The sequence below is a fragment of the Rhinolophus hipposideros genome (genome assembly GCF_964194185.1).
Source record: "Rhinolophus hipposideros genome assembly, chromosome: 14".
Lineage (NCBI taxonomy): Eukaryota > Metazoa > Chordata > Mammalia > Chiroptera > Rhinolophidae > Rhinolophus > Rhinolophus hipposideros.
Genome location: NC_138060.1, coordinates 8776630 through 8801885, shown reverse-complemented (window position 1 = coordinate 8801885; position 25256 = coordinate 8776630). Strand labels below are relative to the sequence as shown.

The window sequence follows — 25256 nt, the reverse complement described above, 5'->3', positions numbered from 1 at the left end:
GCACAATCCACAATAGAAAAAAATTGGTAAATTAGACTCCATCAAAATTAAGAACCCTGGCTCTTCACAAGACACAGTTAAAACAATGAAAAAACACCCTGACTTAGAGAAAATGATTGCTAATCATAAATATGAAAAGAGAATTGTATCCAGAATATATAAATACTTCTTAAAACTTGACAAAAAGAAAACACAATTAAGAAAAAAAAAGCAAAGGATTTACTTATTTTTAATGGCTAAACATATTCTTTATAGATTATACCATAATTTATATATACACCATAATTTAGTTGTCAAACTCTTTAGGGAAATTGTTAACCTTATGTTTCCTCAACCTATTCAGGCTCAATGATTAGGATGATACGCTAATTGCTTTTTTGTACAAAGCTTGTTAAAGTGTATAAGCGAATACCATCAGTGTGTGATCAATCCTTTTAGATTTAATCTACATCTACAGCTGCTAGAGAGAGGAAAGGAAGGGGAATAAAAGGAAGGGAGAGGTTCAGGTGGAAATAATGGTATACTTTACTCTATAAAATAGACTTCTCCATTTTCGGTATAGGCCATCTCCCAGTTTTCAGGTAGAGGACCTAAGTTATCCTCTGCAGAAAGAGGTAGGTATTGAGGGAACTTCTGAGAAGGGTCCGTGATGGGAGCAGCGGTGATGCTACTATTCGCAGGCGGTAGCGCCGTCTCTCGGAGAGCGTGCTCTTCTTGGTCACCAGAATCGGCTGCTTAATCATGGGCGGAGAGAGAGAGAGAAAATAGCATCAATCATACTCCAAGGTGGGGTACCAGCCCAAGCACAGTATGCACCTATACTCTAAAAGCCCTCATCCTTTCCTAATTTCTGACCATTGACTATATTGTTTTATTTAGATCAAAGTTCTCTTAATGAAAACATCAGAATGATGGACCAAGTTTATTTTACCTAAAGAGAAAATGCTCCAATCATGCATTGCTCACAATCTTGGAAATGTAAGAGAAGAAACAAATTCTTGCCTCAAACCTTTAAGTATCTTAAACTAAGAAGACCATCCAAACACAGACTGAGCTGCACTCTCATTCCAGAAGTATCATTTGCTTTCATGACTTAGCAGACTTTCGAAAGTAAGAAAAAGTCCAGGCTACAAACAGATATGTAGTAACACTATTGTCCATTCTGTATAAATTATTGAAAACATTTTTGGCAGAGATCAAAGACACAAATAAAGCTGGAAAGTCGACAAAAGTTTAGAATATAGAGACAGCTATACCACTGAGTCAGATTTGAGTCTCTTTTGCCAAACTGAAGAAAATGTTCTTGTGAAAACCAAGATGGTTATCCCCAGAACAGTATCGTGTGGGTGGACTCATTTGACTTGGGTCTTAAAAGAAGGCTGTAAGTACATGAGTCTTCTCCTTTTTATGAACTAGAAACATCAAGAGGTGATGTCATCAAATTTCTGCAAAGGGCAATGTTGACATTCTGGTTGAATTTTTATAGAGGCCGATGATATTAAATGTCACTCTCTATGGGGTTTTAAAACATAATAATCAGGGGTGGAGTTACTTTCTATCTCCCACAGTAATTTTCCTGTAGCTATTTCTGATTTACTGAAAGCAGAGTGAGGAATAATAAAAGGCTGTAATTCAAATCTTTCTCAGATGAGAAGCTCCCAATGACACACTTGAGAACAAAGGTAATGCAACAGTTGGATAGAAGATATGTTGAGCCTATTAAAAAAACACTTCCACCAAAAATGCACCACCACTGAGCAGGCTGCCTGCGGTCTTTCCTTACTCTGCATCTATCCCCTCTTCTTCTGGTCTCACCACTTAGATCTCCCTTTAAAAATCACCCCCTCTACGCTAGCTCTAGGTGAGGCCTGACTAATCCCCTCCTAGTTCATGTGGTGAGCCCACGTCACACTCTTACCAGCACAGCATGCAAAGCAAGCCAACGAACGGCAAACATGGAAGTTTTGTTCTATCAAGCAAAAGGTGGCCTCTTGATGCTGAAGTGAGTAGGTTCTCATGTTGTAGGTGCTTGGTAAGACCTGCCTGAGACTAAGTCTACACAGAGGAACAGGAGGTTGGTCACCCGGAACCCCCACTGAGCCTCTGATTTCATGCCAGAAATCAAGGCAGCCTCTGGCCTCTTGAACTGCTTAGTCCCCTGAATTCCCTTTCCTGCTTAAACCAATTTGAGTTGGTTTTATAATTTGCATCCATGAGTACAGATTTATAAAATAACTATAAGTTAGAGGGCAAAAGGGAAATTAGGACAACAAAGAAGAAATATTTTGAAATTACTAATCAATAAATAATAAATTCAAAACTTGGCAAGAATTGAAAGATTTACCCATATTCATTTCGGGTATATCTTTGGAAGGTCTACCTTTCTCACTTCACTGTACATAATAATCACCCGGAGAGATTGTTAAAAAGGCAAGACTTCATTATGCTGCTGTCACTCTATGCTCCAAGTGGCTGGTGGATTGTTACACAAAGTGGTTCACAGTGCAAAATGCTCTGACACAGCTAGTTTGATACCCATGCCATAGGCTGGGTAGCGTCAATCATTTGAAAGAATCAATGTGAGTTAGTGTATGGCAGGTTGTCAGCTGTCACAGCTGTAGTTTGGTTAAGTGAGGGGACATATATTCAACACATTCCGTATATACTGAGGGTGTCCCATCGCATGTATATTTTGAGACCAGTTCTCTCTGTGCATCCAATCGGCTTTCTTGGTGCGAAGACAGACACCTGAATAAGGCAATCAGGTGCCACCTGGCTTTCTTTTTTTGTGCAGAAACTAGTGATCAGACTGACTTTAGCAATGGTGACCTGGGCCCAGAAGCTTTCCTTTGACACTAGGATTTCAGTGGGTATTTTAATGGGGACAGATTTTCTGAGGCATGGCTTCTATAGACAGAGATAGGAAATAGGAAAAGCACCAAGACCTAAAGTAAACTACCCCTACTTGCTTTCTCTCAAGAAACCTACTTAATAAACACAGGACAAAGGCACATATGCTTCTTAGGGGCCATGCACCTGGCCTAGCAGGACTGTTGCACTGCAGGTTACTCCTAAGGTCTTTAGTTTCTGAGCCCACATCTATGTTTTGGGTTATATCATGATTTGCTATCCTTACTTGTTGAAAGACTAAGACATTAAAATATTAGCTATTTTTTAAAAAGAAATACTGACTTTTTAAATAATCTGCTTTTGGATCAACGAGTGCTACTATAAATGGATAAAATATTTATGTCCGAGTGGATGAAATGAGCTGATTTCAATAAAGGCATATGTAACAGATGGGAAATTTCTACTAGCTATTCCAACTACAGGATATAGCCATTGGCCTAATGCATTCTAAATGAGAAAACGGAAATTTTCATGGAATCTAATTCTTAGAGCTGGAAGGGGGAACTGAGACATGATTTAATCCTGATGAGTCTTTTTACGGATAACAAAGATTAGATATTTATTATGTTTATAATAAGACAACTACCAAGAACCAAACTAGGATACCAAACCAGGCCTCTTCCTCCTTTTACCAATGCTTCTTGCAGAAGGCTTGGGCTACTGTCATGGCAAAAAAAGTCATCAAAACATGATTTTAATGGCCATCTTGGAGAATTTTAGGTTTTTGAGCTCAATGAATGAGAAAACCTCAGAAAGACCTGTACAGTCTATAGAAAGTATTCAACTAATACAAAGTTTTCCCTAAATATTCTCTTAGGCTTGGTAGCACAAGGAGGAAAATACAGAATTTAACTAATTTCCCCTTTATCGGAGTTAGGTCTCACTAAGTAATGAGTGAAGCGTGGTGAAGCCAGAAGAGTCCTTATGAGAGAGAAAGAACTCATACCTTGCAAATGGAAAGTCCTCAAAAACTATAACCCTAAAGTCTGAAAGAAAACATTTAAGTATAGGAAAAATAGAAGCTACGAGATATTCTTCAAAGTCAAAACATTATATAGAGTGGAGTAACTCACAACTCATGCAGTTGCTACGTTCTGAGTAACTACATAAGGTTAAACCCCCACATAGTGAAAAATATTTTTGAACAGTTCTAGGTCATTTCATTAACCCAGGGAACATACCTAAGCCTGGGGGTAGGTAGCCCTCAATATACATAAATACATCATGCAATGAGTAACATATGTTGTATAATACAGAATGCATATGCAAAATGCAATCTTAGAGTGTTTATTATTTTTCCATCTTTCTCTCATATAAGGTATATAGTAAACTGAACACATGGTATATTTCCACTGAATCTCTATTTACAAAGGTACGATAAAAAAGGATGTGCTAATCTGCTATACAGCATCATTTGTTACTAAAGTGTAAAACAAATTCTCTTATTTCTCTTTATAAGCAATCAACCATAATTATAGAGCAGTGTTAAGGCCAAGAAATAAATGAACAAAAAGTAAATATTCATATATATGTATACATACACACACACACACACACACACACAGGAGTTTTTACATATATATGTACACATATAATTTTGAAGAGAAAGAAACAATGCTGATTATTCTTGACTCCCTTCTACAGACATTTCCCTCCAGCCCCTTTAAGCTATTTGGTTGAAGTTAAAATAGTCTGGTGAAGAAGTATGAAAAACAGACCAGAAGAAAGACCCCCTCTTCCAAGCACTGTGTGGTCAGAGTTTGAATTTTGTCCACCTTTCTGAATTCCTCATGAGAAGAGAAACCTTCTCAACATCCTTTGCAAACGCCTCCCACTGCCCGCTTTACCAAGTCCACTGAGGGGAACAAGGTCTGCTCTTTACCTGTAAAGCTACTGTTCATTTCAGGAACGTCATCCTCCTCCTCATTCTCCGCATGGACTATGCCAGCATTTTGCATATCATTGTAGGACTTGCTTCTCTTCGGGGTCGCCTGCTTGGAGCCAGACTGCAGGCTTTGCAAGGCTTCCGTTGTGATCACTTTCCCACTGACTGGCTGGCTAGGAGGTTTGGGTGTCCCATAATAGTTTCCTAGGAGATGGAGAGACACACATTTGCATGTTTCAGAAAGAAGACTTTGTTTTTTTCAAGACTTCACATCCAAATCTCTCAGCACATTTAAAACTATGTATTTAAGCTGGAAAAAAACCAACACAGAACAAACTGTATTTCATATCTGAAACTGGTGAGAAAAGATGCCTTTGCTACCCAGCTAGACGAGATGATTTGAGAAGCAAGGAGGAAAGTTCTTGCAAAGAACTTACTAGGAGGGCTAAAAACAAAGGCGGCCGTGCTGAATAGCAAAGCTTCATCCTCATTACACTGGGATTTCAATTGGTCACCTTTTTACAACAGGAGCACTTTTTACACCCGCACTAGCATAATGCTGAATCCGATTTAGAGAGAGCCTCACAGAAAATAAAAAATTCATTACCGCCGGCACCCTTACATGCCTACCAAGCGAAGGTCACTTTCCCTTAATAAGGGAACTCCTCAAGAGGGAACCAGGGTAATACTTAAAAAGGAGGACAGTGACCCCCACGTGGCGGCTCTTTCACTGAATGGCAGGCTTGACACTCAGGGTCATTGGGGTGGGAACAACCTTGCCAAGTTTTAATAGAAAACTCTGTGTCAATGGTGGGACCCCTTAGGGGTCACTCTTAGTAATTGCCCATCTTCTTTCAGCCACTTTTCTCCTAAGTTTGGTTCAGGTCCAACTATAAGGTGCTTAGTGATTCTTTGGTACACGGATGGAGTTTTGCATATTTTTAATGTGCACTAGAAAAAATTCTAACTAGCAAATTATGGTACTAATATAAAGTTGACTTTAAAAAATTAAGTGAAAAAACAATAATTTTTTAAATTGACTTTTTTAACTTGAAGTTTGAAAAAGTAAGTATGAAGAATAAGAAATTATTCAACTGAATAAAGAATAGCAATGGTAGTGATGAGTTCCTTTTGAAATGCTGTATTAGAAAGTAAGCTTTTAAAAGAAAATTTTAAGGAAATAACAGTCAATTATGTTCAGATATGGACAAAATCATGAAGGTAATTCATAAATGGCCCAAGTTTGAAAAGTATAGCTTATAATCAATAATACTCCGTGCCTACATGATAAAAAAAAAAATCAGCATTAGAATGCCATTGATCCATTCACCATCTCACATCTTTTAGGGTAAGCCCAGGAAGACAAATTATATTGAGCTCTTTAATATATCATAAGCAAGATTTGTAATTCTGTGCTTAGTTAAGTAGAATTTGTAAATCACAAGGAAGCCTGTACATGCTGTTTCTTTCCAAGGATCTCATCCCACTGTCTAACCTCAGAACATAATTACATAAAATATACATTTTTATTATACAAGCACAAAAGCAAAATGAGACACTAATATATGTCTCTGTATGAGACACAGGTGATGAAGCATTTGCTTCCATTATTATAATTCAGTTTTATTTTTTATTTCTTTAAAATATGTTTTTAAATCACCAAATGTATGAACATACACATCCACTTTCTTTGAGAGTGTTACAATGGCGTGTCAGCGGGGGAGCTCTGAACACACAAATTAAAAGTGCAGTAGACTACAGGGTACCATGTTTGCATTTGAAGGATACTGGACAGAAACCCGATTAACACGTTATGGTGACTTGCCCTCAATCTTCATAGTTATTTCACAGGAGGTGATAGGCATATCAACTCTTCAAAAAGCTTCTTTCAGGTTTCCAACCTAAAGGTACAGGGACTGAGCGGAATCAGCCTGAAGAAAGGCAGCCCATTTATGCTTTTAGAGAATACCACATGCACAAGGAAGAATGAGCACACATAAGGAACAAGCCTTATCTTGCACTTCGAGAGAGCTTACATCAAAGGATGTCCCATGCCTTCTTGAAGTTCAAACTTGGCCACAGTGTTGACTTTTTCATTAACGAAAGACTATTAGTGAGGTTTAGGAAAGTAAAGCAGCTAATTGTTAAAAAAACATCTTTACAGTGAACAAAAAATAGAGACAAAGCTCTACTGACATTAATTGTATAATAATTCCTTACAATCACTATTACACAGAAACATGATGTATAATTTTGAGTTACAGGTTAAAATGAGGCCAATTTCTACAACTAAGAATCTTCCACTGAAAGATGTGACTAAATGATGGGACCCTTAATTTGTAATTTTATACTTATAATTTTATAATCGTATCACTCTTTTTTCAGTGTCATTAAACACTCATAAAACTATTGTTAATTAAGAATCAATTAAAACTTAGACATCCTCAGCTTATGACAGAAATAAATGTTTGGGAAATAAAAGTTCTACCTATATTTGACAAATATGTATGGATTTTCCTCAAGTTTTCAAGCTCAGTGTCTTTCTTAAATTAATAAATGATTCGCAGATTTCTAAACGCAACTGAAAACTCCCCAAAACAATCCAGTTATTTATAGTTGTTTCCTGTTTCTGGAAATTAGTTTAAGATTGATAGGAGACAGATAAAGCAACTATTATTAGGTTGAAACACATAAAATTGCTGTTCCAGACAACAAACGGTCAGACATCAGCAGTTTCATTTGGGTTAATCTGAAATATAGTCATTAGCACTCAGCACACTGTAGTGGTAAAGAACGTAGAAGAGACAGCCCGTGGTTCAAATCCCAGCGTCACCAACCACTAATTGGCTATGTGACCCTGGGCCAGTTTATGTCACCATTCTGTAAAAAGTCTTGTCCTCGTCTGTAAAACTGGGATTCTAAGAGTACCTAGTTTCTACCTAGAATATCTGTCAGTAGGATAAAATGAGATGGTGCATTTCCAGCTTGTATGTAGCCCGTGCTCAAGTCTGCCACTAAAGTGAGATGTGATAAAAGCTTATTAATGTTGACAGTGTATGTTTCTAATCTTTAAAATGAGGCTCATTACACCTTGTTGAGAGGATTAATGAGACAATGCGTCTGAAGTGCTTGCCACTTGGTAGCTGAATATTGTTCCTTGATATAAAGGAAGAAGCAAGCAAACCTGCCAATGACCAAATAACCTTGGGCAAGTTTTTTTTTTACACTCATTCTAATACTTTCTCTATGAAATGTGAAACTTCTCTGAAACAGCACCTGCGCTAGCTAGCGTCCTCACAGGATTAGTTTGACGATCAAATAATGTACCTTTGTTGAAGGTACCCTGTAAACTAGAAAGTGTTATAAATATGAGATGGTGTTCTTATTCAAATTACTCCAGCATTTCTCGTTTTCCATATTGTCCACAACCTTGACAGAAAAGCTTCTATGTAGTGGTTTCCTGATTGCAGACGGTTCAACTTTCCTTTGCAGATATTTTATTTTTACATACCGTGTTTCCCCGAAAATAAGACCTAGCCAGACAATCAGCTCTAATGCGTCTTTTGGAGCAAAAAATTAATATAAGACCCAGTGTTATTTTACTATAAGACCGGGTTTTATAAAATACATAGTAATATAATATAATATAATATAATATAATATAATATAATATAATATAATATAATATAATATAATATAATATAATATAATGTAATGTAATGTAATATGATATAATTAATATAATTAATATATAATATAATATAATATCGGGTCTTATATTAATTTTTGCTCCAAAAAGTTCATTGGAGCTGATTAGGTCTTATTTTTATCTGGTTAGGTCTTATTTTTGGGGAAACACAGTATTTAAAAAAATAATTTGAATTCGTGACCAATATTTAAAAACAGTCAGATTATGCACTCACTACCCCCATTGGCCACAGTTACTGGGGTCTGCTGCCTCGCCCCACCCTATTCACTCTCTCACTCTACCTGTTGGTCCTCCCAGGTATTTGAGTTCACAACGCCTCCCTTCCAGGAAACTCTCCACCTTATCAATAGTTTGCACTCTGGTAGTAAATAATAAGGCCAAGTCTAGCCGCCATGGCAGAAACACAAACCTCACAGCGAGTATGCACGAGAGACTGCCTGTAAAGAATATACAGATCCCTTAATGGTATTAGAGATAAAACTCATGCAAAGAATTATAAATGATTAGAAAATTAATTTGGGTTACCACTTGGCAGGCTGCACAGTTTCTAGGAGACACGAGGTTGACTGTCCCCCAGTCTCCACATTAGTGAACACACTCTTCCCGAGGTGGCTGGGCTTCCTCCCAAGTGGAAATGTGTGTGTGTGTTGCTATTTCCAGAACTGGCTCTACAATAAAACTCAACAGGGATGGAGGCTGGGGAAAGAGGAGAGGGCAGGGGACGATGGAAGAAGCAGCCACTGCTGCCCTTAATTAACAGACATGAACTTTGGCCACCATTAAGCCAAAGAAAATATTTTCTGACATGCATTTAAAAATTAATGGGGACTGCAAATCAATTTTTAGAGCTTGATAAAATATTTAAGAAGGATGGTAACCCTGGGTTTTAAAGCAGAATGAATCAAATCTATACTGCTGCTCACTTTGTACAAATTTAGTATTCACTCATGTATTTCCTTACAGAGAACTTTTTTATGCCCAGCACCATGCTAGGCACTAGAAATAAAATGTAAAAATGGGATTAAAACACGATCTTCACAGTTGCTCTATATGGTATACATCAGTTTTCTTAAACTTTGTGCAAACAATCAAGTCCCACCCTAAATGCAGATTCTAATTCCGTGGGTCAGGGAGGGGCCTGTGAGTCGTCATTTCTAACAAGCACTCGGGATGCAGATTGGAGGTCACCAGGACAGAGAAAACGATTCCTCTTTGGCAGATGAGCAATGCCAAGGCCCAAAGCAGCAGAAATGTCTTTCTTAGGGTCAACTTGGCTGGTCCTGGGGAAACGGCACTCAGGCCCTCTGTCCCCGGGTCCCACGTTTTGTGTGGGGTCGGGGAGAGAGACTTGTCTGTGTTCTCCTATGAAAGAAACTTGTCCAAAATAAGTAGAACAGGATCGTGATGACCACTAATAGCTGGGAATCTAGAGCACACATTTTCAGTGGGACAATGTCAGACCCAAGGGGGCAAAAAGGATTTTTTGGGGGGAGGGGAGTGTTAAAAAACACCTTATGTTCCTGATGTGTAAAGCAGAGACACACATTTGTACATGAAGACATAACCATCCAGCGTATCTGTTTGCCTCAGCCCCAAGGCAGTGCATGACGAGCCCCTGACAGCTCTGCAGGCACATTTCTGTCGCTCCCCTCTGCTCTTTCCGCTCTAATCCCACTGGTTTTCTTTCAGCCCTCACATACAAACGGTGCTCCCCTCATCTCACAGCTCTTATACCCACTCTTCCCTCTGCTTCTTGCCCCATGGTCACTCTTCATCCTCAGGGAGAGTAACTGACCCCACAAACTAGACCAAAGCCACCCTTAGAGGTTCTTACGTGTTCTCAGGAAACCATGTATCTTTCCTTCCCAACGCCCTTTGCTGTATTTATCAGACTGCTTAATTAATTGATGCCTGTCTTTGCCTCTAGAGTAAAAGCTTCATGAGGGCAGGGACCACATCTGTTTTCACGCACACCGCATCACACATCTAACACGGTGCCAGCCATGCACTGTCACTCAGTAATTCTTTGCAGAATGAGTAAATGAACAAGTGGAGACAGTATCCATGAACTGCAGCCATGAATAGCTATAGGTGGGTGTGCTTTTTTAATAGCATGACTCAGGGCAGTTTTACTGCAGTCCATCAATTATAAGTGAATTACCTCAGATTCGCGTCACTTCACTGTGCCACTGGCTTGCCCAATGCCCGATGGTATCATTCATGACTCCCATCACTTTCTTTTCACTCTTCCTTTTCCCTTCTGCTCCACCCTACAGAACTATCATTTGTACGAGCAGTAGGGCAATAAGCCAACATCCTGTAACTAGGTGTTTGTTCTTGCCAGTGCCATTTGGCTTTAAATATAAGACCAAAGAGGGCAACATAATAGTTTTGTTACCCCAGGCAGGTAAGGGCCCTTTCTCTTTCCAGTCTCAGTTCCCACGGTACAAACTAAGGTAGGACTAGTACCCATCTAATAGGCCTTTTGTGAAAATTAAATTAAATAATGTATATAAAGTACTCAGCATTGTGCTTGGCACATTAGCACATAATAAACCTTAGCAGTCTTAAATTGTGCCAGATGTTGTGGGCAGATAAAAGCTTCAAAAGGTAACACAGAGTATTGTTATCAAAATACATATTCAAAGAACATTAACAAAAGTTACCTTTATTGTGCGTCATCCATTTGTCACTACCCATGTATTCACTTACTCTAATCTTTATTAACAATCCTACAGCAAAAGAGGCATCGATATTTCCACTTCCATGTAAAGAAACAGAGATCCCCACAATGCCTAAGTGATGACTGGCATTTACACACAGATTTCTCTGTCGCCAGCACCTGTGCTCTCATCTCCAGGAATCTCGGGGGAGTTCTGAGCAGGGAACTAAGAGAAACTTCCCTGCCCCTAGCCTCCTGTCCTCACATGCAGAGCAACAGTCAGCAGACTCCCTTTGGCTACTGCATTATCAACAGAGAACATTCCATGGTGGAGTTTGCACCAGAGCTTATCACACAGAAGGCTTCCAAAGCCTCCCAAAAGCAGGACTCTAGCCGGTCTCATTTTCGTCAATGACAAACAAGAACTCTCTTCACCCCTGCTTTATCTCTGTGTTCCCCCAAAGTATACCCATGGCAGTACCTTTTTTGCAGACCTTCTAGGAAGCAAAACAATAATATTATTGAATATTGACATTGAATTGAATGCTGACACTGAATGCTGACATCCCCCTCCTAATTAACACACAGAAACATGCAACCCTCAATTCCAATTTGAAATGTCACACTGGTACTGCACTCCAATGTTGAGGAAAAACCTCTGCAAGGCTCAAAGTGAATACTCAGTCTCTTCTACCCAGAGGCATTTGTAAAAAAGGCATGTTTGGAACCACCCCCACTGAACAGTCATCCCTTGTAAACTGTCTCCTAGAGAAGATCCAAGAGCTAGCTGAGGCAGCACCCTGTCTTGCTGGTGAAAACCTCAAAAGGAGAGAGGGAGGGAGGGAGCGAGGGGGGAGGGGGAAGGGGGAGAGAGAGACAGAGAGAGAGAAAGAGAGAGGAGATGGTGTAATTGATTGATTTCAGGCACCATATCAAATAAATTAGCTCAGTGCCACAATTAGGAAGTTGGGCCAAGGAGAAAAGACATGTTTATCCTTGACTTCTTGGCTTGACTTGCCTTGATATTGATTCTGTCTAGTGACAGAAAGAGAAGTTGGTTCAAATTGCAAAGCAGACATCAATTATGAGCTCAACTAAAACTTCGATGCCTTCTGAGGGGTGATAGTTGGGTTCCTTGTATAGCCAGAAAGGGCCTCTGCTCTGTTGGGGTATACGCAACCCTCTGTATTAGAGCTGGTGGGGTGGAAAGTTTCATCAAGGAGGCATCTCCTCCCCCCCCAAGAAACTGACCTTTTCTAGTTTCTCATTTCAGCAAATGGTAGCATCTCACTAGCTATGTAAGACAGAAACTAGGAGTCTTCCTCGGAGAATCATCATCACCTGCTTCTTTAGCTCCTTATTGTAACAAATACATTACCAAGCCCAGCTTTTTTCAATCACATAAACATCTCGAGATTCATCACCACCGCCAGTGGAATCCAAAACCAGCTCCAATTAGGGTTGCCAGATAAAATGCAAGATTGACTATTCTGCATTTTTATTTGCCCAATCTAGCAACCTAACTCCGGGTCCACAGAGCTCACCTCAATTCGTGTTTCTGCAGGGGATGTTTTCCCAACTCCATAGGGATCAAATCTCCCCATCCTACGGTCTCCTTTATAGATCCCAACACACTTACAATTATATATGTATTTCTGTGATTATTTGAATGATGTGTCTTGTGCACTAGACTGGAAGACCCATAAGAACAATGATCCTATCTGCTGTTGCTCAGTGTTTCATCCATAATGAATGAGCAAACTAGGAATAGAGTCTACAAAAGAAGTGTCAATTTCCAGGCGGCAGACACAGGAAATACTGGCATTCTCCTCCTGCCTGTGACATGACCTGGGTGGCGGGCGTTTGGCCAGGCTTTGTCCCCAATTCCCTTCAGTGTCTTGATCAGTCTCTCTCGCTGGAGCTCAGTTCTATAGTGTGAAGAAATGAGCTCTACTGCATTCCCACCTTTAAAATCCTACAACTTTATTCTAAAATCCAAACAAATATTGGGCCTGAAAAAAATATTCTGGAGGTGAGCAGGCCTTGAGGCTTTACTGGTTCACTCTACTTGCCTGCCATGTCACAGGTCACTGAATGTATCCACAAAAAATGACCACCACTCCTCTGTAGTGACATCCTTCTTGGGAGGATTTAAAATTATACATTTTTTGAAAAGGAGTTTAACTCTTAAGGAGGTGCTTTAGCTTTCTGAAGTTAGTTGGGTGAGAAGGGAAAGATCTTTTTGAAGAGGTCCTCACCCTTTCTTGCAGAAGCTTTTATTCTCGAATTACACTGTAAAATATGGCAGCCACCAGGCACATGTGACTATTTAAGGTTAAATTTGCCTAAATTAAACTAAATTTAAAATTCAGTTTCTCAGTTGCATAGCCGCATGTGACTAGTGGCTTTTCCACTAGTCACTTTTATTTCTATCTGCACACTTATTTCTATCACTAAAGAAAGTTCTGTTGGATAGCATCGGTGCTGAAGGAAGCAGGCGTGCTCCCTTGCCCCACCTTTCCGACGACCATCATCCTACCCTTCTCTTTGTTCATCATCTTGCTCTCTCTGGATTCAGGCATTATGACTGGTGCTGACTTCTGAACTGAAACACAGTCATGAGCCTCTCACTTAAACTCATGAAATCCTCTGACACGCTTCAGTTCAAATGTCACTTCCTCAAGGGGCCTTACTCTCGTGCAGGATTAGATGCAGTGCTCTTTCTATATGCTTCTGGAGCTCGCTGTAGTTCCCTTCGCAGGACACTCATCACTTGTCTGGAAACTGTTCCAATGTAATTGCCTCACAAGTCTAACAGGCTGCAGAGTGTAAACCCTGGAGCCAGATGGCCTGGGTTTGAGTCCCAGCTTTAGCTCTGGCTCACCACGTGAACTTAAAAACAGTAACTGGCATCTCCCGGCTTCATACTCCTTTTCTGTAAAATGGGGATAAATGATAACTACCTCATGGGAACGTTGGGTAATTGAGTTAGTGAATATAATGCACTTTGGAGAGCACTCAGCACCTAGTACACACTGGACAAGTGTTGGTAAAAATAAATAACTAAAAAGCATAAGCATTTTAAAGGTAGATCTTCTTTGGTCTTTTGCCCTGGACATCACACCCTGTGACTCGGAAAATGTCTGACCCAAAGTAAATGCTCATTCAATATTTGTTGAAACAAATTATGTTTGTATAAAAGGCTTGCTTTAAAACTGCACTGCCAGCGACTTAGCCTATAGATAATTCAGAACATGATAGTGAGATATTTATACAGGGATTCTCACTGCAGCATTTTCACCAAACACCAAAAAAAGATAGCGTGGGACGGGGTCCACCCTAAGTCTGCATCTACTACAGGACAACTGGTCAAATAAATTACGTACATTAATACAGGTAATGGGATACTGCAACATTTATAAAGAATGAGGTGGAACTATGTGGGGTTATGTAGAAAGACCTCTAAGATATATGTGAAAGGCAAGAACAGAGTGAAATAAACAAGAATATGTGTGCCATTTATGTACATTATGTACAAAACATTTATGTTTTCTGAATCTTTGCATTAGATCCTTTCACAGTGGTTACCTACAGGGCGGAGAAGGAGGAAGCAACTTGGACTTAGATATTTTTAAGTTCTTTACTATAGCAATATTCCATCCCGTCCACTTATTACTTACAAATGTTTAAGGTGCCTTGTTGTAGAGAGTGTTTTGTATTGTGGTGGCATACTTTTCCTCTCCGGAAGCAGGACAAGCCGAGAGAAAAAGAATTTGAGCAGGGAAAATAGAGGATGAGTACATACCTGGAATGTAAATAAGATATTTTACTGGCAAATCTGCTGGTTTACTGACTAATAGAAGGGGGAGGGAATCCACTCAGGTGGCAACTGTGGACCGACCGGCCCTGTGTGTAAATATAAGAGCCAATGCTGATTGAGGGCTTATATGTGTCAGACAGTGTGCTCAGCCCTTTCCAATTACTGTCTCATTTAATCCCACCTATGAGGAAGCACTATTATTATCCTCATTTTACCGAAGGGAAAATGGAGACAGAGAGCATTAAGCAACTTGCCGGAGGGCACACAGCTCCACAGCAGAGTGGCTGAGACTCAAACTCAGGCGGTGCCGAACTAGCCCCGCCTGCACGGTCCTCAGTGCCCGAGACAGCAGCCGCCCTTGAGGGGCTAGTCCAGGAGAGGCAAAGCCCAGGAAGCGCTCTGAAAATCTATCCAGCCCTATTCTTGTCACAGTATCTGGCATTTAATAAAAATCCCACTTTGCTCTCAGCTTATAAGAGTCAACGTAATACACTCCCGTCAGTTCCAAAAAAATGATGAGCCATCTCACAAGGCAGGCAAATTATACAGCTAAAAGGTCAAAGACTGAAAAATACTGCACACACGCCTTACAAAATGGAGTGGATTAATCCCGGGCATAAGAAAATTTCAACTCCAAAATAACTAAGCAATATTCACAGAAAGTCAGTTTTATGTAAGGTGATCAGACATTTTCTGAAAAATGTTTCCCTGTTGCTATATAGCAGGAAGTTAGGTTAAGAAACGTAATGGGTTAGTTCTACAACATCTTGGTTACATTTAGGATATTCCTCCTGGGTTTTCGGGAAGCAGTGTGGGGTAGGAAAGTCAAACGGCTGGGTTTGGTTCCTGGCTCGAGCATTCTAGAACCAGCTGTGCCACCTTGATAAAGTTCCTAAATGCTACTTGGCTCCCGCATCCCCATCTAAAAATTGGTGGTAACAGCCACCTCTGTCAAAGTAATAAATTTAAATGGGAAAACAAAGAGATTCGACCTACATTTCACTTGTAACATAAACACCGCAATAAAATGAGTTTATTTTCCTTTTTCCCCAGACCAGTTGCTGTCTGAGCCACATGCTTTTTCTTTTCAACCCAACATTCTTTGGCTTTTCACAACCACTCTTACCCTTAACCTCTCCAAAAATGCATATGGAGGGTTTGGTTTTTGTTTTATATTAGGGGACTCTAGCTCCCAAGATGGGCATACTAAGTGATTTCAGATCAGGACTATTCGCTTTCTGCTAACCAAAGAGGATTCACATTTGCTCTGTTCTCAGCCACTTGAATATTTACTTTTTACCTGGATTCACATCTATAAGACAACATGTTGAAGAAGGTGCCGGTACCCCTCCCTCCCCTCACCGAAATCCTAGGCCTATTATAACGAACCATTCTTGCTTCAGGCATTGTCAGATCCCTTCCCAGGCTCCCAACCACCAGGAAACGAAGACAAGTGATAATTAGAAACACACAAAAGAAATATTCCTGAGTTCACAATCAGAAGTTTGATTAACATCTAAACACTGTCCAGCATATATTCACAATGCGGAAATGAACAGTAGGTAGGTACAAAGATAATTCTCTTCCCTTTGCTCATCCAAAGAATGTCAAATCAGAATCAACACACAGAAGATTCATGGTCAATTACTTAACTCTTACCCACTGCCAGGAACAGGGGCTGTTCTCACATCAAAGACATAATGTCCCTAATACAATAAGAGTCAACTTTGTATTTACCCTTTGTTTTTAAGTCTAATCTTGAAAATGCCCTGTCATTGTCCAATAAATCCTAATTTTCAGAGTTTATAAGAGATACCATAATAACTTGGTCAAGTTAATAATTTGACCTAGTTAATAACAGTATCATATTACGGCCTTCTGTCTCAAATAATAACGCTCAAAAGAGCAAACAATATTGTTTAATGTTTAATGTTTAAAGTTTAATGTTTTCCCCACATTTGGCTGACCTTATAATCTCATTTGTGGGATCTCATCCTATAGATAGATTTTCACCTGTGTGAAATTGTTTATGTCCATGTTATTCAGTGTAGTAGTATTTTGAAATATGAAAAATATCCAAAGGGAACTAATTAAATTATGGTACGCCCATACAAAAAGATGATATAGCCACTTAGAAAACACGAAGTGCTCTAGTACTGAGTTCCAAAAACCTGTAAGACATACTGTTGAATAAAAGAGCAAGGTACCAAATAGCACATATTGTATACTACCTTTTGTGCAAAACAGGGAAGAAATAAACACATAAACACGCACACGCATGCACACCAACACGCGCGTCCACACACGTGTACACACACATGCACATTTGTATTTACATAAAAGAAATATCAGAACAGTAACCAGAAACTAATAACACTGGTTGTAATATTGGAGGGGAAAAAAGAACTGGAAATTAGGCAGGTGGACCATAGGTACATGAAAGAGAGTACTTACTGAATATTTTTGAGATATTTTGCTTTATGAGCCATGGAAATGTATTATGTACTCCAAAGTACATTCAAAATCAACTAGTGGTAAAAATGACATTCCATTCCTTCAAGATGAAAACAATAAGAGTCAACATGACTAGAAATAAGGTATCTATAAGTAGGTACCTGTCAGGTCACCCTCTAATACAATACATGCACATATTTAAAAAATACACACATACACACATATTTAAATTAATAAATCAGAAAACTCCTAGAGGAAAAAACAAACCCCAAACTACTTTTACAGAGCCTCTGAAGGCCTTATTCCTCCCAGATCTTATCGTTCACATTGAGGGGATCTGCAGGCTCCTGTGGGTGCTGAGACCTCGCTAGTCCCCGCAGCACGCCTGCCGGGTGGCCCTGCCCCACCCTGGATGCTCTGAAGGGCTGCGGAGAGAGGCGTCCTCCGCGCTGCTACCTGATCAGCTCACCTTCATAGGTGCCCACTTCCAGAAGAGTCCCGCTCCGCTCGAGGTCCAAGAACTCCTTGACACTGAGAAAGTTGTAGTCCACGCCGGGCACTTCTCCTTCTCTCGGAGAGCGGGTCGTGCCTGCAGCAGACAAGACAAAGGCAGAAGACACCATCAGTCAGCTGGAACAGGAAGCTCCAATCCGGGTGTAATTAAAATCACCTGTTCAGTAAGCTGGAGCACTGAGACTCTGAGACCCATCTGCCTGGACAGGGACCCGGTAAAGGCAACGCTTCCTAACAGAATAGCATCCTCACTTCCGCCCTCCACTACCTGGGACTCTCAAGTTGGAGAAGGAAAACCACGCACAGAGAGGAAACCCAGGGAGAGTTTTACCCTTTTAAAAATGCACTGAATGAGAAAGGTGAACGGGATTTTATACAGAAAACATTCATAACAAGCAGCTTTGAGGACTCTGGTAAATACTAAAACGTTATCCACCTTAAGCTCAGAGCCTAAGGGGTTTATATTTTTATCATAGGCCTTGCGATTCTTGTGTTCCTCAGTACATTCGGTGAGCTCCAATGTAACAAGCCTTTTGGAGAAAATGACCCCCACTGCATAAACACATCACTAGAGAAATGTGATTGCCCAGCATCTGTGGATGGATTACAATGTTGCTGCTCTCCCTGTAATTAATATGTTGGGGAAAAAGAGGCCACCCTCAAGTTCTGACTGAAGAGAAAGGACCCTGCATTTGCTAGAAAATTCTCTCCCTGAATTAAGCTGGTTATTCTCTCAGTGACTAATAAATAGAACTCAGAAAATAAACCAAGAAACAATTATGTAGTGTGTACTGGGAGCCTAGATTACATATTATGAAAGACCAAAAAAAAAAAAAAACTCCCATGATTTGTACCCCTGTTCAGTTTAGGGGATATAATTGACATGACTGATTTTGAAAGGCACCATCACCTCTATATAGTGCTTGAAGTCCACTGTTTTCTTATATAGCGAGCAGGGATTTCCCCCTATTCCTAGGAACTTGAAAGCAATACCAACGGTCGTACCTACTGGCTCCACTGTTCCTAGCGCAGTGCAGGCTCTTATCTCTTGCCTGTGTGAGGGGCCACACCCACTCACCTATAGTGGATATCCAGAAGTCATATCTGAAATCTGGGGGCTTGAAATGGTTGCAAATTGTCCCTAGATTGGTTATATCACAAATGTCTGTTTATCATGGCCCAGCGTGCTAGGGCTTTCTGGTAAAGCTGCCTTCTTGTGTTGTAGCTAGAAGTGTAGTCTTGTACTGTTTCCTAATTTGTTCCCATTTGTGGCTCCCCTGGAAGACAACGACAAGTCCCTTGAGGTAGCTCACAACTTTTACATTTATATCTCCAGTGTCAGGCACACAGTAGGTACTCCAGAAACATAAAGAGCATAATGTACTGTTGACGAGCAGGGGTCTGGAGTGGGAATAATGGGTGCATGGTCTGATTCCGCAATTTGTGGCCTTGGGCATGTTCCTTAGTTTCTGTTATTTCTCAGTGTCTTCATCTGCACAACAGGGATCATAATAGTACCTACAACGTAGGTTTGCTGTGCGTATTGCATGAAATAATCCTTTTAGAAGGCTCAGCTCAATAATCATTAGCAGATATTATAGTTTGTCTTATTGTGAGAATTAAATGAGGTGATAGAATCTCGTAGTTCATATGATTTATATATTCATCTTTGCGTAGATCCTTACGTTCCATTTATTTAATAAATATTTACCGAGGTCTCAACATATGCCAGGCACTGGGGTAATTAATACTGGTGAATAAGACAAAGCCGCAACCCTAACAGAATTTATATTTACTCTGACAGAAAATAAACATGTATGTAAATAGATACAGCATTTAATTTCAGGTATAAATAATTCTTCTGTAGGAAACAGAGGTTAAAGGGCTACAAAGTATCTCAGAACAATGTAGGTTAAAAGGCTTAAACGTGTCTGGAGAAAGGAAGGAAGGTGGAGAGGAGAGTTGGGAAGTTATTTTAGATAGGTGATTAGGAAAAGCCTGGCTAAGGAGGTGCCATGTAAATTGAGAACCCTGCAAAGGTGATGGGAAAAGCATTCCAGGAAGGAGTTAGGTGCTAGAGCTCTGATGTGGGAATAGGCTTGGCATGTTGGGCAAGGGCAGAAAGGTTAGAGCAATTGCAGGGAGCAATAGCAAAGAGGTTAGAAATGAAAGCAAAAGGCCAGGTTATGGAGGCCACAGAAAAACTAGAGATTTTATTTTAAGAATGATGGGAAGCCACTATAAGGTTTGGAGTAGGGTGAGGTCATGATTCATTTTTAAGAGATCATTTGGCTTTACAGAGAATAGGCTATGGGCAGAGTAGTAGGGGGAGGTGGGCAAGAACAAAAGAAGCAAGAAGACCAAGTAGGCAGCTATGGCACTGTCCAGGTGAGAGAAAATCAGGGCACAGACAGGAAGAGTAGGGAGAAGGTGGTAAGAAGCAGTCAGATTTCTATCACGAATTATAAATATCGTAAATAGCTGTACTATGAGTACACAAGATAGACGTATGTCATCTCATTGGGCCATGCTAGGTCTATATTTTAAAGATAGAACTTGCTGATGGAGTGTGTAAGAAAATCAGAAGAATAAAGACTGACATCTAATTTTTGACCTGGACAAATGGGTGGTGCCATTTATAGAGATCGAGAAGATGGGAGAAATGATTTTTAGGGAAACAAAGGGAAGAGTTCATGTAAAGTTTGAGATGCCTTTTAGACACCTAGGTGTACAGGGCTGTGGACAGTTAGATATATTCAATCTGAAGATCAGAGTGAAGGATGGGACATGAACTTGGGAGTGATTAGTAAACCCCTAGTATTTAAAGGCAAGAGACAGAAAGATAATCTAGGGAGAGAGTGTATAGAAAAAGAAGCCAAGAACTTTGGTTGAACACTAAAACCCTGTAATATGTAGAAGCTGGGAGAAGAAGGAGGAGCCTCCATAGAGAGTAAGAGCACCAGTCACAGGGCAGGAGCAAAGGACCAGGCTGTGACGTCTTGGAGCCAAGTGAAAAGACTGTTCAGCCAGCTGCTTGGAAAACACAAACAGCTGACATCATATTGGGAAAGGCCAGGGTAGGGCAAGAAAAGAATCTTTTTGAAACTTGCTATTAAAAGATCTGTCCAAAAGATGTTCTGTATGGCAACTGGCCTCCGTACCCAATTCCATGAACTTAATCCACCACCCCCCACTCCATCCCCACACAAAACGAGGATAAATAAAACCAAACAAAAAATCTGCTAGGTTTTTAAAGTCTTCCCAAACCAGACAATGCTGTTTTTTGCCTCCCCCTGGAGTCATCTTATCTTTGCCATTTCTTTCAACCATGGTTTCAGAACCAATTTGTCAGATTTACTCTAAAGACAACAACAATCACCCCTGGGTCTTAATTTCCTGAAAGGATTCAAAAATAATGATGAACTTCAAAAAATGCAACATTTTAGAGGAAAAATGAAACCAGCAGACACCATCTTCCCATGAAAATAAATATGCTTAGATGGCCTTGGAGGTGCAGGGGAAAGGAGTGGGGGTGGGTAAGTCTCCACCCACAAAAGATTCAGGGTTTATTACCCAGACAGAACCTTTCCACTCTGCAGGCTAGCAGGAGGTTGACTCCCAGTTCTGCTCTGAGCAGCCTGGCCTGGATCTGGGCCAAGGCGACCAGGCTCCATTCAGTGGTGCGAGGGAGAGCAGGGCTGGGAGGGGCTCCGCCTCCTCTTTTCTTCCAAGCAGAATGACTGGCTGCCGGCTGGACACACGCCTGGCAGATGGCATTTCAAAGGGTTTTCAGGAGCCATCTGGGGTGGGTACAATTATTACAAACCACGCTTCTAACAAAGCCAGAAGGGTTACTTCCTGGCAGAAGAGAAGTAAAACAAATTCTATCATGTTTCTCAGGGACAGCATGTTATACTGAAAAAAAAAAGAAAAAAAAGAAGAAGAAGAAAAATCACCAGGCTGATAAACTGGGGTTTTCTACAGCCTACAACACTGCCTTCGGCTTGTCTAGCTGCAAATCGGGCCAAAAATATCTTGTCGTTATAAGCTTTACATGAATAAACACAGTGCCTACCTACTACTTTCAAAAAGGAAACAAAAAGAGGTTATGAAACACTGGGAAAAGACTCAGAACTTCCATTTATTGGATTCTTACGTATATATCAGGGTGTCAAGCACTTAATCGCGACTATTGGATTTCATCTTCACAAGAAATGTAGAAGGAAGGATGGCTCGGCTACTCATCTTATGGACGAGGCAGCAGAGTCAGACGTCAAGTAACCTGCCCAAGGTCACGTCACAAGGGGCTGGGCAGCGCTGATGTGAACGCAGACATTCTGACTTTAGCATCCCTCATTCTAACCCATAGCTGTCCTACAGAAGCTTCTGCCACGAGGGAAGTGTTCTGTATCTGTGCTAACATGGTAGCCACGAGCCACCTGTCGTATTAATAAGTGGCTAGCATGACTGAGGAGCTGAATTTTAAATTGTAAGAACTTTAAATAACCACATGTGGCTGGGAGCAACCAGATTGGCCAGCACACCTGTCAACCATGTTGTATTTGGGTGGCTTGCCCACATTGCACTGTGTCTGCATAATGCCTCCAAAGCACTCCTGCTCTCAAATAATAACAGGAAACACCCTCACACTAAATAGCTGACACCCTGTACTCTCCCAGGAAAACCTTCCTTTTGCAAAACTCACATGCTTTGAAAAATGATCAAGTCTAACTCTGTTTCATACTAAAAATTCTATTTGTTTCCTATGGGCTATGGTCTCTTAGAAAAAAAACTCCATAGATATTTGTGATTAGCATGGTTTGTAGCAAAACAAAAACAAGACCAAAACAAAACCTGCCCTCCAAAACAAAAAAACAACTGAGTGCCATGAATACAGGAATGATTGAATGAAATACGGGTATTTTCACCCTTAAATTGTTTTTTCACTACATAAAGGTTGGATGTATACGCAGTTACCAGAAGGAATGTCTGTGCTATGCAGTTGAGTAATAAAACAATTCATAGAATAAAGTGCAAAATATCACTGCATTTTATTGAAAAATACAAATGCTGCCCTTTTTATGATGCTGCATGTGTTATGAGTTAAATCAGAGTTAAAAAGGGTGGAATAATAGTAAACCTTTCACAGTAACAACCTCAGGAAGGTAGGTTCAGAAAAGGGAAGAGACGAAATGATTGTTGATTTCGGTTCCCCTCATACTGTGAATTGTACCAATATGTATGTAATAATTGTTTTAGCATTTTATAAATTGGATTAAATAATTATTTAAGGAATCTTGAAAGACTTGAATCTTGGGCATCCTACTCCAGCAGAGTCCTCGGATATTGCCTCAAGGGTGCGAAAGAATACAGGCTCCAACTGAAGCAAACAAACAGTATGTTCTAATTCTCCCATCTCCTAGCAGCCAGCACCACTGTGCACTTGCCAGTAGCTATTAATAGGAACATACTACAAAGAAAGTTGAGAGAACGCGGTACTGCTTTTCTGCCTGGTTTTGTTTTATAAACCTCAAACTCACGTCAACAAAATCCTTTTTTAATGTTTAAATACCTAAAGGAGTTGCCCCAGAGTAGTGAACATCATCAACCCTTTCCACCCCCAGATCACAAATTAATTTCAGCTCTGCCCTTCTGAGTATCTGTCTCAGTATGACTTAGCAATGCCCCCAAAGGTTTGCCCCTTAAAGCTTGAGTGGTGGCTTGCTTCTTACACACATTTTATGGTTCATCAGCTTTCTGTGTACATGGCTTGAGTGACCCTTGCTGAGGAAATCAGAAAGGGACCTTCCTTATCATCAAACTCCACAAGCCCTGGTTACAGAAAGGAAACCCCATTCGGAGCTCACTCACTTCTCTTCTTATTCTAGAAATCCTCTTGAAATACCAAGATGAGGCAGCAGAAAAATCCTAGAAGTGAGACACTGATAGGCCATTCTGCCTGCTACGGGTCCCAACAGCATCAGGTTTCCAGGCAAACACCTGTCCAAACTATCTCAAGGCCAGACCGCTAATAGAAGAATCACAAGCCCACTAAGATTAAATTACTAACACTCAATCATATCATCCAATGTTAAATTAATCTAGGCCCTGCTTATCAAAATCCAAACAAGACCAAAAATTAAGTTACCTCAATCATCTCCATGTTAAGAAAAGACCATGACTTTCTATAAGTAAACAATTCTGTGCATTACTTGAAATTGGTTCAATATCCAGGATAGCCTCATGATATTCATTCCTTAGTTAGAGAACATGTTGCTTCCCCCCAAATTCCCTGTTACCTGCCATTCACACAACTTTCGCTGTAACTCAGGACCTGCAGTGGTATTTACTCAATATTTTCCTTTCAAGATAAACTGCTTTAAAAAAAAATACATTCATGTACAAAGGAAATACTTAACTGCTACAGACCTATTAGAATTAAAAAAAACACAGCACCTTACAACACCAAATGCTGGCAAAAATATGGGGTAACCGGACCTCCCATACACACGTTGTTGGCAAGACACAAAATGGTACAGTCGCTGGGAAAATAATTTGGTAGTTTGCTAAAAAGTTAAAAATATAAATATACCATATGACCCAACAACCACATTCCTAGATATTTATCCCAGAGAACTACCAACTTATTTTCCACACAGAAACCTACGCACAACAGTCCTTCAATTGGTGACTGGATAACTGGGGTATATCCGTACGACAAACAACACTCAGTGAAACCACAGATGTGTACAACACGGAGGAATCTCAAATTTGTGCTAAGTGAAAAGTGAAAGAAAATTGTACTAAGTGAAAGAAAAGGCTACACACATACTGTGTGGGACCATTCAAATGACATCCTATAAAAGGTAACCTTACAGCAGGGATGGAGAATAGACCAGTGGTTTCCAGGTGTGGGGTTGGAGTTGACTACAGGTGAATCAGGAGAGGATGAGCTGTTCTGTCTGCTGATTACAGCGGAGGATGAAGGACTATGCATTTCTCAAAACCTACAGAACTGTACACCTCAAAGGGTGAATTTTACTGCTTATAATTTTTTAAAAGAAAACATTTCACATTACCTCAAATGAAGAATCAGTTTCACCCTGCCATAAATAGTAACCAAAAATAAAATAAAACTGTTTCATTTTATCTAGAGCCTAAAATCTGAGCCTGAGGTCTGCAATGTTATTACAAAGAGAACTTGACAAACATTAGAAAGGTACTGCATACCTCTCAGTACCAAATTGAGACTTTCTCCTTAACATAATTATAAGGAGTTTTAAAAATTATAAAGAAAATCAGC

General features: G+C 40.2%; 1 protein-coding gene across 24 annotated transcripts in view; it reads right to left on the bottom strand.

Moving 5' to 3' along the window:
* MAGI1 (membrane associated guanylate kinase, WW and PDZ domain containing 1) overlaps nt 1-25256 on the bottom strand; it is a 573273-nt gene that overhangs the window by 102701 nt on the left and 445316 nt on the right. For 13 of the 24 annotated variants that reach the window (XM_081071390.1, XM_081071399.1, XM_081071382.1 and 10 more), the window contains exons 3-5: nt 17910-18029; nt 4793-4999; nt 530-731 (exon numbers count right to left, since the gene is read on the bottom strand). In XM_081071390.1, coding sequence (XP_080927516.1) covers nt 530-731; nt 4793-4999; nt 17910-18029 — 529 coding nt within the window. Of the gene's footprint in view, nt 1-529; nt 735-4792; nt 5000-17909; nt 18030-25256 lie in introns of all 24 variants that reach the window. The other 11 variants (XM_081071379.1, XM_081071397.1, XM_081071400.1 and 8 more) reach the window with 1 other exon arrangement.